General features: G+C 41.9%; 1 protein-coding gene across 2 annotated transcripts in view; it reads right to left on the bottom strand.

Moving 5' to 3' along the window:
• Positions 1–7,580: 7,580 nt before the first annotated feature.
• C1H18orf54 (chromosome 1 C18orf54 homolog) overlaps positions 7,581–19,578 on the bottom strand; it is a 37,665-nt gene continuing 25,667 nt past the window's right edge. For both annotated transcript variants that reach the window (XM_075586546.1, XM_075586538.1), the window contains exons 6-8: positions 13,410–13,541; positions 11,764–11,837; positions 7,581–7,735 (exon numbers count right to left, since the gene is read on the bottom strand). In XM_075586546.1, the coding sequence (XP_075442661.1) occupies positions 7,651–7,735; positions 11,764–11,837; positions 13,410–13,541 (291 nt within the window). In that variant the 3' untranslated portion in view covers positions 7,581–7,650. The remainder of the gene's footprint in view (positions 7,736–11,763; positions 11,838–13,409; positions 13,542–19,578) is intronic.

Genomic DNA, 19,578 nt, shown 5'->3' with positions numbered 1-19,578 from the left:
AAAGGCCACACATTACTTAAGTCATGAGTTTATGCCATCTGGTGGACAATCGAAACATCGCAGCCTAGTAAATCATTCTCATTATCATTTAACAGATCAGGCCCCCGTCAGCCAGGCATGAACCGTGGCTGGGAAGGCAAACGCAACGAAGCATGCAAGAGGTGAGCAGCGGCGGATTCCAGGTTTCTGCCAGGTACAAACCAGGCATTTGCTCGAATAAAGTGTGTCGGTGCAGTACATATATGGAAAAAAAAAACAGATCCTGCGCTCCTACCATATTGGGCTAAAATATACTGGTGACATGTTTACATTTAGAACCTAAGTCGGGGTAACAAAGGAACCCTTCAGTTGCATCTTTTGATCAAAAAATGATTAAGCCTGCCAACCTCATCATGGTAGACTGTTTAGCAGGTACCTACACTGGTTAATGTATATAATGGAATCTTACAGTATTGGTAGTAAGGTGAAAAAGTAGGCGCAAAAACAAATAAAGGGTAATCACTATAAATAAAATATAGAAACCTCTCTAATAGGTGAAAAAACAATTTTAAGTGTCCAATAACACAAAAGCAATGTGAAGTGATAAAAATGTGACACAAAAATAAAATGTAAGATTTCACCCCCTGCTCAGACCCACTGAAGGGGATAGTCTTCACTCGTTCCAAATGTTGCAATGGTTTATACGGGATCCAGGGGGAGCATGAGGGAAGAAACAGAAGCAAAACAAATCTAAGTGCAGTATGAATGGGCAATGGAAAACAGGCTTCCAAAATCTTGGCTCCTGTAGAGTGGCTACTTACAAGATGTAAGAATAGAAACAGCAGTGTGGACAAGCAGTCAGTGGTAGATGTCAATGTAGGAATCATCAAGGTGGCTCAGGTGCTCTGGAGGGTATATCCCAGGTAAGGAGAGAGAGGAAAAACTTGCATAGCGCAGATCAACCAAGATATAAAACAATTTAATCTAAGAAAATATGCATTCACAATGTTACAAATAAAATCGGGCGTGTCACACTGAATAAGTGTAGGTAGAGATCATCAGCCAGCCATCTCACCGTCCCGCGACTCCAAGTGCACCTCTGTCTCTGCCCCTGCGCGTCACCGCACGGCTTGGTGTCTGACGTCAGATCCGGTTTTGCTTTTCGGTGGTAGCTGGACCTTCTGTGATCCCACTCCAGACTGCTCCGTATGAAAGAAGACTCCCACTCTATGCGTTTCGCTACATAATCACGTCGGCTTCATCAGGAGTGTGAAGTCTAGTATTACACTGTGTCTATATATAGCTTGGATACTAATTAGTTCATATGAAACAAATGTTCTTACTGCGCTATGGGGGTTAATGTTCAGTGCTGGATTTGCACCCTGCATCATAAGGGATAGTATTGATTACTCAGCAACGGGGAGCATAATACTACAAATACAAACACATTTTAAAATTAATTGAGAACATGATAGATGTACATATAAGAGAATTAAGTACATATAGGAGAATTTGAGCACCATAATGTTCAATCAGGACTAAGAGATATCAGAGAATAATAATAATAATAGTTATACACATATAAATAAAATCCTAGTACAATAAACTCTAATTCAGAAGGATCAAAACAAATAGAACATATATACACTTTTTATACAAATTGTTTATAAAATATTTCTAAAACATAGAAGAACATGGCTTAAACATATCATTAATAGATATAAAACTAATATGGTTGTGATATAAAATAAAATGAACTATTAATTAAGGGGGTGAAATATATAGACTCAAAATGAGTGAATATCCTATGGTTAATCAAAGATGGACTTAACACATTAGTTAATTGGAAAACATTCAATTCCTAAAAATGTATACCTAAACATACTAAAAGGAATAAGCACAGTCTAAATGATGGAGATAAAGGCCTGGAGGGGAGACATAAAACCACAGTTAGAACATGTCATTTCAGAAATGGGACAAATATTAAGTCCTCTGGGTGTAAGACTACCCAATCGATGGATCCAAAATGATTCCCTCTTTAATAATTCTAGCTCTCTGTCGCCCCTTCTAAAATGTTGTTGGACTTGTTCAATAACTGTATATATTAAACCTGTTGGATCCCCCTTATGGAACACTGAGAAGTGGTTTAATACACTGTGGGTAATTAATTGTCTTTTTATACTACTTAAATGTTCAACAATCCTTGTTCTAATGGGCCTTACGGTTTTGCCCACATATTGAAGTTTACATGGGCATTCAAGTAGGTATATGACGTGATCTGTTCTGCATGTAAGGCAGGTTTTAATATTAAAACTTTCACCCGTAACAGAGCTAAAACTCATAGTAATAGCAGACTTGAATTGGCATGCCCTACAAGTTTTGCACCCATAAAATCCTTTTGGCTGGCTTCCTTTTGTCTGAGTGCACTTGGTGCCAATTTATTTTTTAAATTACTTGCTTTCCTGAACAACACATTGGGTTTATCCAGAATTTCTTTCCCTAATATGGGATCGTTCTTTAAAATGTCCCGATGTTTGTTCAGGATTTTGGTAATCTTTTTTGACTCTTTGTTGAAACCCGTAAGAAATGCAAAATCCAATTTGTTCTTTATTTTCTTTGCTCTTGGTTTCAACAAATCACTCCTATTTCTAGAGTCCGCTATCAACAGTGCTTTATCCAACATCTCTTCGCCATAATCTCTCTCCAGAAATCTATTTTTAATAAAATCTGCTTGTAAAAATTGGTCTCTGTCTGTGCAATTCCTTTTTAGTCTATTAAATTGTCCTAATGGCACATTGTCCATCCACCTAGGTAGGTGGCAACTTGATCTTAAAATATAATTATTTTTGTCAATTTCTTTGAAAAACGTTTTGGTCTTAATTTCATTTCCTTCTATGTAAACTACTAAATCCAAAAAAATGATATTTTCCCTACTGTGTGAACTTGTAAATTTCAGATTACATGTATTGATGTTAATGTCATTAAAGAATTTTTCAAGGTCCTCTTCACTCCCCCTCCATATTAAAAACACGTTGTCAATGAAACGGCGCCAGAGTACCAGGTCCGCCCCGGGCCCCTCTCCAGGCCAGATGGACTCCTCCTCCCAGACCGCCATGAAGAGGTTGGCATAACTGGGGGCGAACCTGGTACCCATCGCCTTTCCACAGTTCTGTAAATAAAATTCTCCACCATACCAGAAATAATTATGGTTTAAAATAAATTGTATGCTTTCTTTAATGAAATCTGCCTGACGTTCTGGTAATTCACTGTCTTGTCTTAATATATGTCTAATAGCAGAACACCCTTTATCATGATGTATGGACGTATAAAGCGATGTTACATCACAGGTTGCCATTATATAGTGGTCTTCCCATTTAAACTCATTTAGTGTGTTTAAAATGTCCATTGTGTCTCTTAGATATGATTTTTGTTTGGTCACATATTTTTGAAGGAACCTGTCTATATACATCGACAGATTCACTGTAAGTGAGCCAATCCCCGAGACAATGGGTCTGCCTGGGGGATTGACTACACTTTTGTGGACCTTGGGAAGGTGATAAAAAAATTGGCATTTTTGCCTTATCTCCGTACATAAAATTGTATTCTTTATCATTAAGGATGCCTATTTCTTTCCCTTTATCTAAGAGACATTTTAATTGTTCTGTATATTCTTTTAATGGGTTGGACCTGAGTTACGTATAAGTAGTTCTATCCTCGACGAGGCGTAGGGACTCATCATAATCCCCCCTGTCCATAAGGACAACGCCCCCCCCTTCCTTTTCGGCCTGTTTGATAACCAAGGTAGAAAAACCAGGATATTCAGCGCTCGTGCTGTGTGATGGTGTGGATGATCCCTTTGCATGTACATAAAGCGTCTCCCCAGAAACTCTCAAATCTAGGTGAACCCCCCTTAAAAAGGGGGGAGGGCACCCTGAAATACAAGATAATAAAAAATGCACAAATGCGCACCAGGGATTAGTGGAAGGTAATTTATTAAAAATACACACAAACTCTGAGGGGATCCAACCCCACCTCAGAACAGCTGTGCAGCTGGACGGCTAAGTACTACCCAGGAGAATACCCGATGGTGACTAAACCCTAAGCTGCACAGTATACAAATACAGTAAAATTTATATAAAAACACATGAAAGAAAAAAACAAACATGAAAACAACCTATCAACAGATTTGTATAGAAACCGCCATAAGGTTGGGCACTGGCAAGGGGAAACGGACACTCACACTGAGACAGTCAGCAGACTCGCGGTGGCTGCACAGGATCCGGATCTCAGCACCGCGGAGATGGAAAAAAACGCTGCTGTCTCCTGCAGGCTCCGTCTCAGCTTACCAGCATACACGCGCAGGATGACCTGTCGTGACCTCTACGTGTTTCGTACGAAGTACTTGGTACGAAACGCGTAGAGGTCACGACAGGTCATCCTGTGCGTGTATGATGGTAAGCTGAGACGGAGCCTGCAGGAGACAGCAGCGTTTTTTTCCATCTCCGCGGTGCTGAGATCCGGATCCTGTGCAGCCACCGCGAGTCTGCTGACTGTCTCAGTGTGAGTGTCCGTTTCCCCTTGCCAGTGCCCAACCTTATGGCGGTTTCTATACAAATCTGTTGATAGGTTGTTTTCATGTTTGTTTTTTTCTTTCATGTGTTTTTATATAAATTTTACTGTATTTGTATACTGTGCAGCTTAGGGTTTAGTCACCATCAGGTATTCTCCTGGGTAGTACTTAGCCGTCCAGCTGCACAGCTGTTCTGAGGTGGGGTTGGATCCCCTCAGTTTGTGTGTATTTTTAATAAATTACCTTCCACTAATCCCTGGTGCGCATTTGTGCATTTTTTATTATCCTGTTTGATAACCAGGTTATCATTCTCCACCAGCTCCCTAAGTGCATATTTTTCCTCTCTGGTTAGATTATCTTTAGTTTTGGTTTGATTCTTCATCAGACCAACAAAATCACTGGTGATCATTTTGAAGAATACTTCCAAATTATTACCCCTGGCGAACTGGGGATAGAATGACGTTCTAGGTTTCAAGTCTGTGTGTACATAATTTCTCTCTTCTTATACCACCAATGGAGTCCCTACATCAATCTTAGGTTCTAAGTTTCTTCCCAGAAAGTACCGTTTCAGAGTTAGTTTTCTTAGGTACTTGTTTGCATCCATGTAGAGGTCAAAATTATTATGATCTCTCACCGGTGCAAAAGACAGTCCCTTGGATATGACTTCCTTCTGGGATTCTGACAGAATAGTGGAACTTAGATTAAAAATATTATTATCATTTATCTTGCACTTTTTTTGTGTTCTCGTTCTTTTCCTTCTGCCTCTACTTCCTCTAAATAATAAAAAAGAATTATATTTTAAGATCAAGTAGCCACCTACCTAGGTGGATGGACAATGTGCCATTAGGACAATTTAATAGACTAAAAAGGAATTGCACAGACAGAGACCAATTTTTACAACAAGCAGATTTTATTAAAAAATAGATTTCTGGAGAGCGATTATGGCGAAGAGATGTTGGATAAAGCACTGTTGATAGCGGACTCTAGAAATAGGAGTGATTTGTTGAAACCAAGAGCAAAGAAAATAAAGAACAAATTGGATTTTGCATTTCTTACGGGTTTCAACAAAGTAAAAAAAGATTACCAAAATCCTGAACAAACATCGGGACATTTTAAAGAACGATCCCATATTAGGGAAAGAAATTCTGGATAAACCCAATGTGTTGTTCAGGAAAGCAAGTAATTTAAAAAATAAATTGGCACCAAGTGCACTCAGACAAAAGGAAGCCAGCCAAAAAAACTGGCTGAGTCGCAGCAAAGGATTTTATGGGTGCAATACTTGTAGGGCATGCCAATTCAAATCTCCTATTACTATGAGTTTTAGCTCTAATGTTACAGGTGAAAGTTTTAATATTAAAACCTGCCTTACATGCAGAACAGATCACGTCATATACCTACTTGAATGCCCATGTAAACTTCAATATGTGGGCAAAACCGTAAGGCCCATTAGAACAAGGATTGTTGAACATTTAAGTAGTATAAAAAGACAATTAATTACCCAGTGTATCAAACCACTTCTCAGTGTTCCATAAGGGGGATCCAACAGGTTTAATATATACAGTTATTGAACAAGTCCAACAACATTGGAGAGGGGGCGACAGAGAGCTAGAATTATTAAAGAGGGAATCATTTTGGATCCATCGATTGGGTAGTCTTACACCCAGAGGACTTAATATGGAGCTAGATATTGTCCAATTTCTGAAATGACATGTTCTAACTGTGGTTTTATGTCTCCCCTCCAGGCCTTTATCTCCATCATTTAGACTGTGCTTCTTCCTTTCAGTATGTTTAGGTACACAGTTTTAGGAATTGAATGTTTTCCAAATAACTAATGTGTTAAGTCCATCTTTGATTAACCATAGGATATTCACTCATTTTGAGTCTATATATTTCACCCCCTTAATTAATAGTTCATTTTATATCACAACCATATTAGTTTTATATCTATTAATGATATGTTTAAGCCATGTTCTTCTATGTTTTAGAAATATTTTATAAACAATTTGATAAAAAGTGTATATATGTTCTATTTGTTTTGATCCTTCTGAATTAGTTTATTGAACTAGGATTTTATTTATATGTGTATAACTATTATTATTCTCTGATATCTCTTAGTCCTTTTTGAACATTATGGTGCTCAAATTCTCCTATATGTACTTAATTCTCTTATATGTACATCTATCATGTTCTCAATGTTAAAATGTTTTAGTATTATGCTCTCCGTTGCCGAGTAATCAATACTATCCCTTATGACGCAGGGTGCAAATCCAGCACTGAACATTAACCCCCATAGCGCAGTAAGAACATTTGTTTCAAATGAACTAATTAGTATCCAAGCTATATATAGACAGTGTAATACTAGACTTCACACTCCTGATGAAGCCGACGTGATTACGTAGCGAAACGCGTAGAGTGGGAGTCTTCTTTCATACGGAGCAGTCTGGAGAGGGATCACAGAAGGTCCAGCTACCACCGAAAAGCAAAACCGGATCTGACGTCAGACACCAGGGCCATGCGGTGACGCGACGGAGCAGGGGCAGAGACAGAGGTGAACTGGGAGTCGCGGGACGGTGAGATGGCTGGCTGATGATCTCTACCTACACTTATTCAGTGTGACACGCCCGATTTTATTTGTAACATTGTGAATGCATATTTTACTTATATTAAATTGTTTTATATGTTGGTTGATCTGCGCTATGCAAGTTTTTCCTCTCTCTCCTTACCTGGGATATACCCTCCAGAGCACCTGAGCCACCTTGATGATTCCTACATTGACATCTACCACTGACTGATTGTCCACACTGCTGTTTTTATTCTTACATCTTGTAAGTAGCCACTCTACAGGAGCCAAGATTTCGAAAGCTCATTTTCCATTGCCCATTCATACTGCACTTAGATTTGTTTTGCTTGTGTTTCTTCCCCTCATGCTTCCCCTGGATCCTGTGTAAACTATAAAGGAATCTTACCACACGAGGCAGCGAAACATTTCATTCAAGAAACACACGACTTCTACGAATAATTCATACGCTAGTTACGAATATCAAAAATCTGTTTAATTAAACAAAAATACAGCATAGGCTGTTCTCATATATAAAATGGCTTCATGGTTCCAGATTCTTTTCTTGGTCCTGCTTTATACTGGTATCTTCCACAAGATCTTTGAGTCTTGATAAATGATGCAATGCCCTTCAATAAAAAGAAATGTCATGAAGTAAAACAAACTTGATGTGCTCCTGTGACAACCAAACAAACCGACTGGTATTATTTATATGGCAAGGACATTGAAAATCAACACCGTTTTCAAACATTGTATTTTACAATGCAGAGTTAAATATCTATAGTGCTTTCAGGAAACACTTCGACCATTTATATTTAACATATCAATGTACATACATTACAAATCTAATGTGATAATTGATATTAGGTCTCAAAATCTCAGTAAGTTACATCTTAAGGTGTTGTCGCCAAAAAAATATTACCATCTTCAAAAGCATTTAAGTAATTAGTAGGAATTGATACCCATTTTCCTCTACATTAGATCATTGATGCATTTTGTAATCCAGAAAAAAAACACATATATAAAAGAATAGCTGGTTGGGAATTGTTCCAGTGTCTTAATTTGCTACATTGTGTGTCTAACTTCATGTGAAATTTCATCCCCATCTCGGTTGGTTACCATAGAGCACCGCGCTCAAGTTCAGTTCTCAAGACACTTCCCCCTCAGCTTCCTCCTCCTCCTCCTCCTCTTCCCGGTCACGTTTTTAGGATATCCCCGCTTCAGCACAAGTGGCTCAATGAGGCGGAGATATCCTTAAAACTTGACCTGTTGGTAGCTCTTGAGGACTGGAGTTGAGCACCCCCACCATACAGTATGTAGAGGTGATGGGCATAAATCTAATTAACCGATCAATGGGGTGAAGATGTATTTATCCGCCTCAAATTATCGTCTGTGAATAAAAACTTTCAGTGCTTTAAATAAACTTTGTGGTGAGCCAAACCAACCTGGGGATAAATGTCTGGTAAACACCATGTGAAATGTAAAACTTGCTGAAAACTGGAGCAGAAAATCAATGGATTATTAAAATAAACGTGTAAAGTGTGCACCTCTTACTCTCATTTCATTATATTGAGGCTCTGTATCCCATTTTGCCAAGTGCAGGCGGTCCTCACTATCTGTGGTTTCATTTTACGATGAACGGATTATCCGCCGTGTCGCACTGCATTCAGCGGAACACATTATCCGACGCGTCGCACTGCATTCAGCGGAACACATTATCCGGCGCGTCAACGCATTCAGCGGAACGCATTATCCGACGCGTCGCACTGCATTCACGCATTATCCGATGCGTCACAATGCATTCACTGGAACGCATTATCCGACGCGTCACACTGCATTCAGCGGAACGCATTATCCGGCGCGTCACAACGCATTCAACGGAACGCATTATCCGCCGCGTCACACTGCATTCAGCGGAGCGCATTATCCGCCGCGTCACACTGCATTCAGCAGAACGCATTATCCGCTGCGTCAACGCATTCAGCAGAACGCATTATCCGACGCGTCACAACTCACTCAGCGGAACGCATTATCCGACACGTTACAACGCATTCAGCGGAACGCATTATCCGACGCGTCGCACTGCCTTCACGCATTATCCGATGCGCCACAATGCATTCACGCATTATCCGACGCGTCACACTGCATTCACTGTAACGCATTATCCGACGCGCCACAATGCATTCACGCATTATCCGACGCGTCACACTGCATTCACTGTAACGCATTATCCGATGCGTCACAATGCATTCACTGGAATGCATTATCCGGCGCGTCACACTGCATTCAGTGGAACGCATTATCCGGCGCGTCACAACGCATTCAGCGGACCGCATTATCCGACGCGTCACAACGCATTCAACGGAACACATTATCCGCCGCGTCACACTGCATTCAGCGGAGCGCATTATCCACCGCGTCACACTGCATTCAGCAGAACGCATTATCCGCTGCGTCAACGCATTCAGCAGAACGCATTATCCAACGCGTCACAACGCACTCAGCGGAACGCATTATCCGACACGGCACAACGCATTCAGCGGAACGCATTATCCGACGCGTCGCACTGCCTTCACGCATTATTCGATGCGTCACAATGCATTCATTGGAACGCATTATCCGGCGCGTCACACTGCATTCAGCGGAACGCATTATCCGACGCGTCACAACGCATTCAACGGAATGCATTATCCGCCGCGTCACACTGCATTCAGCAGAACGCATTATCCGCTGCGTCAACGCATTCAGCAGAACGCATTATCCGGCGCGTCACAACGCATTCAGCGGAACGCATTATCCGACGCGTCGCACTGCATTCACGCATTATCCGATGCGTCACAATGCATTCAGCGGAACACATTATCCGACGCGTCACACTGCATTCACGCATTATCCGACGCGTCACACTGCATTCACGCATTATCCGACGCGTCACACTGCATTCAGCGGAACGCATTATCCGGCGCGTCACAACACATTAAGCGGAACACATTATCCGACGCGTCACACTGCATTCACGCATTATCCGACGCGTCACACTGCATTCAGCGGAACGCATTATCCGGCGCGTCACAACACATTAAGCGGAACGCATTATCCGCCATGTCACACTGCATTCAGCGGAACGCATTATCCGGCGCGTCACAACACATTAAGCGGAACGCATTATCCGCCGTGTCACACTGCATTCAGCAGAACGCATTATCCGACGTGTCACAAAGCATTCAGCGGAACGCATTATCCGACGCGTCACAACGCATTCAGCAGAACGCATTATCCAACGCGTCACAACGCATTCAGAGGAATGCATTATCCGACGCGTCACACTGCATTCAACGGAACGCATTATCCGACGCGTCACAACGCATTCAGAGGAATGCATTATCCGACGCGTCACACTGCATTCAGCGGAATGCATTATCCGACGCGTCACACTGCATTCAGAGGAATGCATTATCCGACGCGTCACACTGCATTCAGAGGAACGCATTATCCGACGCGTCACACTGCATTCAGCGGAACGCATTATCCGACGCGTCACAACGCATTCAGAGGAATGCATTATCCGACGCGTCACACTGCATTCAGCGGAAGGCATTATCCGACGCGTCACACTGCATTCAGAGGAATGCATTATCCGACGCGTCACACTGCATTCAGAGGAATGCATTATCCGACGTGGCACACTGCATTAAGCGGAACGCATTATCCGACGCGGCACACTGTATTCAGCAGAACGCATTATTCGACGCGTCACACTGTATTCAGCGGAACCCATTATCCGACGCGTCACAACGCATTCAGCGGAACCCATTATCCGACGAGTCACAACGCATTCAGCGGAACGCATTATCTCGCGCGTCACACTGCATTCAGCGGAACGCATTATCCGACAACATGCAACAAATAGGTAGGCGGCTTCCCTAATGTCAATTGGAGGTGGGAGAGGTAAAAAGACAAGACAACAGCATTGCAGCAGGTCTGTGTGTGGGCGCCAAAACTGTAGAGAGCAGGGGGGGAGGGGGGTGAGTGCCCCTATTCAGTAGAGTACTCTTTGACACACATTTCCAAAAGCACTCACCTATACTCCACAACACGTGGAGAGATGCCTGTGAACACACCAGAGACACCTGGCAAAGAAGTCAAATTCAATATGCAAATTAGATCATTTCCCAGGTATCTAAAGTGTATTCACACCTGTATCACTTGTTGTCTTGTATAGATGAGTGTTTTGGGAGACATACAAGTCAATGGGTAGTCTACTAAAATGGGACTCCTCTCTGTCTCCTCTCCGGCAAAACCCATATTCCAGGCTATGTTTGACTTTCTAGTTGAAGTGCTTGCAAACTCTTAAAGAATAAAGTTAGGTTTTTTTTGCAAATTTCACATGGTTTGTAATGCAGCCGCGCATACAGTAGCTCAATGCACATCCTCGGTGCTGCCGAAAAAATTCCTTTGAATTGTGCCTTGCAATCCAAAAGTACTTTGTGTGCGTTAACATTTATCTTAGACTTAAGATCTCTCATTCATGAAGTTGTATGACTACTGATGTGAATACGCTCACTGTTACAACTACTTCATGAACGGCTTCTGATGAAACTCCAGTTCGAAAAACGTAAAAAGTTGGGGGGGGGGAAAAGGGAATAAAAACACCTACTTTTGTAGAGACCTATTTACTGGAAACATCTCCTGGTCGAAGCACCGCAATTCAGAATCTGCGTCTTTAGAAATCTAAAAAAACACAACACCAAAAAACACATTTGTAAAAATTAAACCGATAAAGAAACATTTGCTTGTAGGTCCAAGCCGAACAATCAGCAAAGCATGCTGCAAATAAATCTCAACATTTTACGGAATTACTTTACATGGGGCTTATTGACTTATGAATATACACAATAAACAACCTTTTACATAGTTTTTAAGCAAGTGGATACAATTCTCTTTAGGATTATCGATCTGAAATATGTACTGCACTGTAAAGCACGTCAAGCAAAAATATTCTGAATGAGATTGATACAAAAAGCAGAAGCACTAAAATATCACAGAAAGTCTTCATAAAATAGTCAGTGTGGTATGAAATAATGTTCTTCAAAAAGGCTTGTAAAAGTTCTGTCAAGCCAATTTTTCATTTCAACTTCCAATGCCGACATATTTACAGCTGTAGCAGGCGTTTCATTGCACCGACTGGCACGCGCCTTCTTCACTCGCGGTTAATGTCCTTACAATGGCGTCTGCTCCTGCTGGCACGTTGTGTCCCCCCGGCGTCAATGTGAAAGACGGAGCATAAAACGGTGGCTACATCAGTCCATTCATTTCTTGTATTTCGTTAGCCGTGTAACCGCTTTTTCCTTTCACCACTCGCTATTGGTCTCATCTTCACCCTCCTTCATGGCTTCCCCCTTTGTCAGTAATGCGTTCAAAATATAGTTGTAGTGTGACGGATGTCAGGAGAGGCAAAACTCGTCAAGAACTGGGACAAAGTTCATTGGATCCTTATTTTATAAATGTTTATTACACCTCATGTTCTAAAATCTTTTCTTTAAAAAGGGATTTAGAACTTGTGGTTGGTAAATAACTAAGTTTATTTTATTTTTTTGTCCTTTTGAGGTCTTCCTGTTGTCTGCGTTCCCAATTGTGGGCACAACACACGTCAACGCGGGAAGTTCCCCCCTCAGCCACCTCACCGCTGATTTTGCAAACAGGAGTGGAAGAACGAGCAGAGTTGATGAAAGTGAAGGTTTTGGGCCTTATGCTATAAAGTGTGATATTGCCAAATGAAATAATTGGAACTGTGTGAGCTGCATCAGCACCAATGCCCTTTATAGACGAAGGTTTTGTGTTTTCAAGTTGGAATCCAGAAACATAATTGCACGATATTTGAGAAAGAACATTTTTTAGGGTCTGACACGGAATTAAAAAAACCTCGGAAGATACAAATTTGATTAGCCGGCTGGAAGTAGTTATTGCTTAAAACTCCCCTCTTAAATGAAGCACTCCAATAGCCTGGACTCATGGCTACTGTCGCAATCGCTTCTGCCAACCACTGCCACCCTGCACTTATTCCCTCACCTGCTGTCTGCAAGTCTCCCAACATACTATGTAGATTGTAAGTTCTCTGGGATAGGGATTTCCTTTACGATTATCTGACTTTGTTGCACTTATTGTATTATTAGAATTCCCTGTACTGTCTTGTCTCTTTGTAAAGAGTACACAGTGGGCGCAATATAAAGCGATACATACATATGCCCGATATTGTACGATGGCAGGTTGGTACTCCTTGTGTTACATTAAATGCCTACTCACTTTTTTACATTCTTCCTTCGGCTCTTTGGTTTTACTCTGAATGAAACTCTGCTGAACGGTTTGAAGGTTGAACAGCATATGTTTAAGAGCTTCAACGGGACCATGATGATTTCCTCCAGAGAAGGTACTGACCTGAAAAGGAAAGTTTTTTTTAGCAACATAGCTTTAAAAGTATGTAGGGTTAAGGTAGCATGACCTGGGAAAGAGGACAATGTTTATTTATTTTATTTATAAAATGTTTTACCAGGAAGTAGTGCCAAACAAGATAACAGTGCTGCACACCTTATCAAAATCACAATAAAGCAAAATACTCCTAGACTATGACACGTATCAGATAATCCAAGGCACTACGGATTTTCAAAAATGTATTATCAAGCTAAGTACAACGTTTCGACCTTCTCTGAGGTCTTTCTCAAGTGACTGGATTATCTGATACGTGTTACCAGGAAGTAATACATTGAGAGTTACCTCTTGTTTTGAAGTATGTCCTGGGCATAGAGAGTTATGATGACAAATAAATACATGGTTACAAATTCATAGTTACATTAAGTGAACAGGGTTATACATTATATACACAACATTGCTTGCGCAGTTAAAGATAATATACATTATAGGCGTTACAGTTACAGACCAGGTTAAAATGTGAGACAGCTTTGGTTTTGAAAGAACTTAAACTGGTGGTAGATGTGAGAGTCTCCGGTAGATTGTTCCAGTTTTGGGGGGCACGGTAAGAGAAGGAGGAGCGGCCGGATACTTGGCTGAACCTTGGGACCATGAACAGTCTTTTGGCGTCAGATCTCAGATGATAAGTGCTGCATGGGGTAGGGGTGAGGAGCTTGTTCAGATAGACGGGCAGCTTCCCCAGAAAGTATTTGAAGGCAAGAAGGAAAAAAATGATGCACTTTTAATGGGATAGAGCGAGAAATATAGAAGATATGATGAAAAACTAAAGGGATCCCCTTTTTCCTGAACACTGTGTGCGTACATACTGTATACATACAGTATATACATACACGCCGTGTTCAGGGAAAAAAAAGGATCCCTCTAATTTGAATTATATCTTATATATTTCTCGCTCAGTCACAATGAAAATTTGGACACAGACACACGTTACGGCTTCTACTAAAAAAAAAAATTATAATTTAAAAAAAAAAAGCGTTCCCAGTGACCCACTCTTCTTCCAGGCTTTGGGAGAATTAATTAAGTTACAGCAACGTGTACTGGAGCTCAAACGAAAACATCCATAAAACTTAATAGCAGTTACCTCTGGATTCCTGTACCAAGTACAGGTATACCCCGCATTAACGTACGCAATAGGACCAGAGCATGTATGTAAAGCGAAAATTTACTTAAAGTGAAGCACTGCCTTTTTTCCACTTGTCGATGCATGAACTGTACTGCAATAGTAATATACGTGCATAACTGATGTATATAATGCATTTGTAACAGGCTCTATAGTCTCCCCACTTGCGCACAGCTTCGGTACAGGTAGGGAGCTGGTATTGCTGTTCAGGATGTGCTGACAGGCGCATGCGTGAGCTGCCATTTGCCTATTGGGCGGTATGGCCTTACTCGCGAGTGTACTTAAAGTGAGTGTCCTTAAACCGAGGTATGCCTGTAATAGAACGTAGGGAATTCAGGCATTTTTTCCTTTCTGTCATAAAACGGACTTACTGTTTCTATCTAAGGAAACTGCAGAATACAACATGAGGTTGTATGGTTAAAACATGACTGACTAGCTCAGGGGTCGTCAAACCGCGGCTCGCGAGCCACTTGCGGCTCTTGGGGCACGTCCGTGCGGCTCTCCTCAGGAATTGCGGGAGCAAGCAAGCGTGTGGTGAAAAATGGCGGTGATTCCCCAGCGGTCCTGGCGCGCAGGTCCCGGCAGGCATGAGCAGGTCAGGGCCGCAAAAAAAATGAGACAGAGGGGGGAAGTACCAGCTCCTCCTGCGGCGGCCCCCCCCCACCATTCCCAACGAGGGACAGAGGGGGAAGTACCAGCTAATCCGGCGGCCTGCTTCCCCCTGCGGCCAGCTTCCCGCACTCCCCCCGCGCCAGATTCCCGCGCTCCCCCCGAGCCCACCTCCCGTGCCCCCCCGAGCCCACCTCCCGTGCCCCCGAGCCCACCTCCCCTCCCGGGCAGCGGCCGCATGGATATCGGGGGCAGGAGGGGAAAGAGAATGGCAGCAAGCTGCACACACCCGGTCAAGGTAAGTCACTGTCACCCACCCAGTCACTGTCTCACTGTCACCCAGTCACCGTCTCCCACCCACCCAGTCACCGTCTCCCACCCACCCAGTCACTGTCTCCCACCCACCCACCCATCTCCCACCCAAGTCACCGTCTCTCCAAAGTCACCGTCTCCCACCCACCCAGTCACCGTCTCCCAAACCCAGTCACCCACCGTCTACCGTCTACCACCCACCGTCACAACCGTCTACCACCCACCCACCGTCTACCACCCACCCAAGTGTCACCGTCTACCACCCTCCCAAGTGTCACCGTCTACCACCCTCCCAAGTGTCACCGTCTACCACCCTCCCAAGTGTCACCGTCTACCACCCTTCCACGTGTCACCGTCTCCCACGTGTCACCGTCTCCCACGTGTCACCGTCTCCCACAGTCACCGTCTCCCAACCGTCATTCACCCACCCACCCAGTCATAAATTCATTCACCCAGTCACTGTCTCCCATTCACCCACCGTCATTCAACCCACCCACCCAATGTCATTCAACACACCCACCCAATGTCATTCTACTGTCATTCACCCACCCACTCACCACCCAGGCAGGCAGTCACATGTCTTTTGTTGAAAATATAAAAATAAACAGGTTGCATTGTAATGTTTTTTTCTGTATCACAATAAGAAAACAGTTAAGTAAAAGTTGCGCGCTAAAGGATATTTTTTCGTGGTAGGTGCGCTATGGGTTCGGGGGGGGGGGGGGGGGAGTGCCTGCTCCTTTCATTTGTCCCGGGTCCCATGATTTCTGTTGGCGGCCCTGGGGGGGATGGGAGGGGGCAGCCTGATGTGATGAGGGGGAATAATGATGGGGGGGCAGCCTGATGTGATGGGGGGGAATAATGATGGGGGGGCAGCCTGATGTGATGGGGGGAATAATGATGGGGGGGCAGCCTGATGTAATGGGGGGGAATAATGATGGGGGGCCAGACTGATGTGATGATTGTATATAAATGTATACCTTGTTCATTTATGTAACTGTATTTGTAACCATGTATTATTTGTTTTACTCTGTGCCCAGGACATACTTGAAAACGAGAGGTAACTCTCAATGTATTACTTCCTGGTAAAATATTTTATAAATAAATAAATAAATGGTTAATCAACCGTACCTGTAAAAATATATTTATGGCTCTTTGAAAAATTCTAAATCGTTGTGCTACTTATATTTGGCTCTTTTGGACTAAGAGTTTGATGACCCCTGGACTAGCTCATATAGGGATTTGTTATTTGAGTGCTTAGAAACATGGCATGTTTAATTAAACAGCACCACCAAGTGACTGAATTGGGCATTGCATCACATCTTATAGGAGAAATCCAAACAATATCCTACAGGTGTGTTTTCTAAATAAATCTGTTATGCAGTATTAGATAATACATACTACATTTTTTTTCCCAACTCAATGCCATTTTTAATGAGTTTTAATATACTGAGTATCCTTTGATTTCTATAGCAGGTTTTAAACACACAGCAGCACAAGATCTTTGTAACACTTTCCTGTTTGTGATCATTTGTATGTATGTCTTTATTTATATAGCACCATTAATGTACATAGCGCTTCACAGCAGTAATACACGTAACAATCATATAAATAATAAACAATATAAATAACACAAAGGGGAGAAGTGCTTCAGATATAAAAGTAACATTTAGGAAAATGACCATACACAAGAAACACTAGAAGGCGCTCAACACTTATAAACAAACATGCAGTGAATATAGTGATTATGTAATCAAAATAAAGTGCAATGAGTGACATAGGAAAAAACTCAAACCCTGAAAGGACTGTTTCAATTGTGCACAAGAAAGCACAAAATAGAGAAGGTCAGGGGAGCAATATTACCAATAGGAAAAAATAAATAAAAACCATAGTGCAAAAAGTAATAGTAAAATACACTTGAAATGGTAGAGCTCTCTTAAGAGCATAAGACGCTAGATGGTGTACACTTCATCCATAGACTAGCAACAAGGAGCAAAAATCAGGAGGAAAGTGCGTCCAGGACAGAGACACAGAGTCAAAAATAAAATGCCAAACATTTATCCGACAATGATAAAATTGGAGGCTTACGAGATGTCAGATGTTAAACAGCATTGGTGTAAGGTATAGATGTTCGCTGAGTCGCGTTCTCGGAATCCCTGCACACTGCTGCCGCATCCACCGATCTCCGACCTCCGACCTGCACTGCTGGAGCCGATACGTCACATCCGGTTTTCTCAACTCGTGTGATAGACGCCACCGGAACTCCACAGCAGTCTCTCCCTCTGGATCTAACACTGGGGGTTACGCTCTACGCGTTTCGCCGTGCGTGATGACGGCTTCGTCAGGAGTAACTCTAACCCAAACAGGATACTTTATATACCCTTTTGACTGATAATGACCTTTCCTCCTATTGGTCAAAATGTCACATCTCTAAATAATTGGATAATAAGCCACATATGCTCTCCCGCCAATTAAGAGGTATCACAGCAGTGTTATACAAATCAATTAAAATACAGCCTATTTTGTCTTTAATAAACATAGCTAATAAAAATTTCATAAAACATAACTGTCGAAAATACTTATCATTACAACAGAAAAAATATAAACTATTGCAACAATGAAAAGTATTACGTATAAAATACATATTCTATCTTAAATTATAAAATAAAACACAATGTATCCCCATTTATTTCCCTAATCATATGAAGGTTGGCGATTGATGTATCTCAAAAACAAGAAAAGACTTAATTAGTACACAGATTATAACACAACATTTGCACAATATGAGTGATCTTATTTGCATTAACTTAGCACATCGAGAGCAAAATATTTAAGCTGTTCTTGTGTCATTCTGCATAGATCACAAAAAAGCATTTAATTCAAAATCTATGTTCAGGCCTGAAGGTACAAGTGATTTCAGTGTAAAGGTCCAGAAGCTCTCTCTCTTTCTCAAAGCGACACTCCTGTCCCCACCTCTCCAGTGTGGTAATACTTGTTCCAATACTGTAAATTTAAGGGCTGATGTATCACCATTATGCTTTTGTATAAAATGGTTTGACAAGACATTACTTATATTTTTTCTGTTTTAATGATAAGTATTTTCGACAGTTATGTTTTATGAAATTTTTATTAGCTATGTTTATTAAAGACAAAATAGGCTGTATTTTAATTGATTTGTATAACACTGCTGTGATACCTCTTAATTGGCGGGAGAGCATATGTGGCTTATTATCCAATTATTTAGAGATGTGACATTTTGACCAATAGGAGTGTAAGGTTAAAACTGTCTTCTGTCTTCTGGAATTGATAAGGTTAAACAGAATATGCTGGCCTTGCTATTTTCACGGGAGGCTATTGTAAATAGCTTTAGACCAACTGTTTAGTGCCTGTCAAAATGTTGTTAAAACAAGACTACAGAGGATAGGGCTGCCTTATAAGTCACCATTGTATATGTCTCTTGCTCAGCAGTTAAATGTTTTAAGCTCTACAGAAAAGGCATTATGTGAAGGATACATGTAAATTTAGACGTGTACCCATATTTGTAACAGATGACAACTGTATTTTTGTCCCTGCCTTATGTATAAAGCCTGCTTGTGAACCATTACATTTTAGTTGTGAGAATTCAACCAAGGCGCCTCCTTGAATTCTTACAGCTCCGAGCTCGTATGCTATACTATTTGAAAGCATCCCATATTCCGTTGCGTTCTAGTGCTCCCGGGAGAAGTTTTGTTTTGCTTGCCCTAGATGACCTGATCTGTAGAGATCTAACAAGGAGGAAATGTCATTATCAGTCAAAAGGCTATATAAAGTATCCTGTTTGGGTTAGAGTTACTCCTGACGAAGCCGTCATCACGCACGGCGAAACGCGTAGAGCGTAACCCCCAGTGTTAGATCCAGAGGGAGAGACTGCTGTGGAGTTCCGGTGGCGTCTACCATACGAGTTGAGAG

This window comes from Ascaphus truei, chromosome 1 (assembly GCF_040206685.1).
Source record: "Ascaphus truei isolate aAscTru1 chromosome 1, aAscTru1.hap1, whole genome shotgun sequence".
NCBI classification, from domain to species: Eukaryota; Metazoa; Chordata; class Amphibia; order Anura; family Ascaphidae; genus Ascaphus; species Ascaphus truei.
This window is presented reverse-complemented; position numbering and strand designations above follow the sequence as displayed.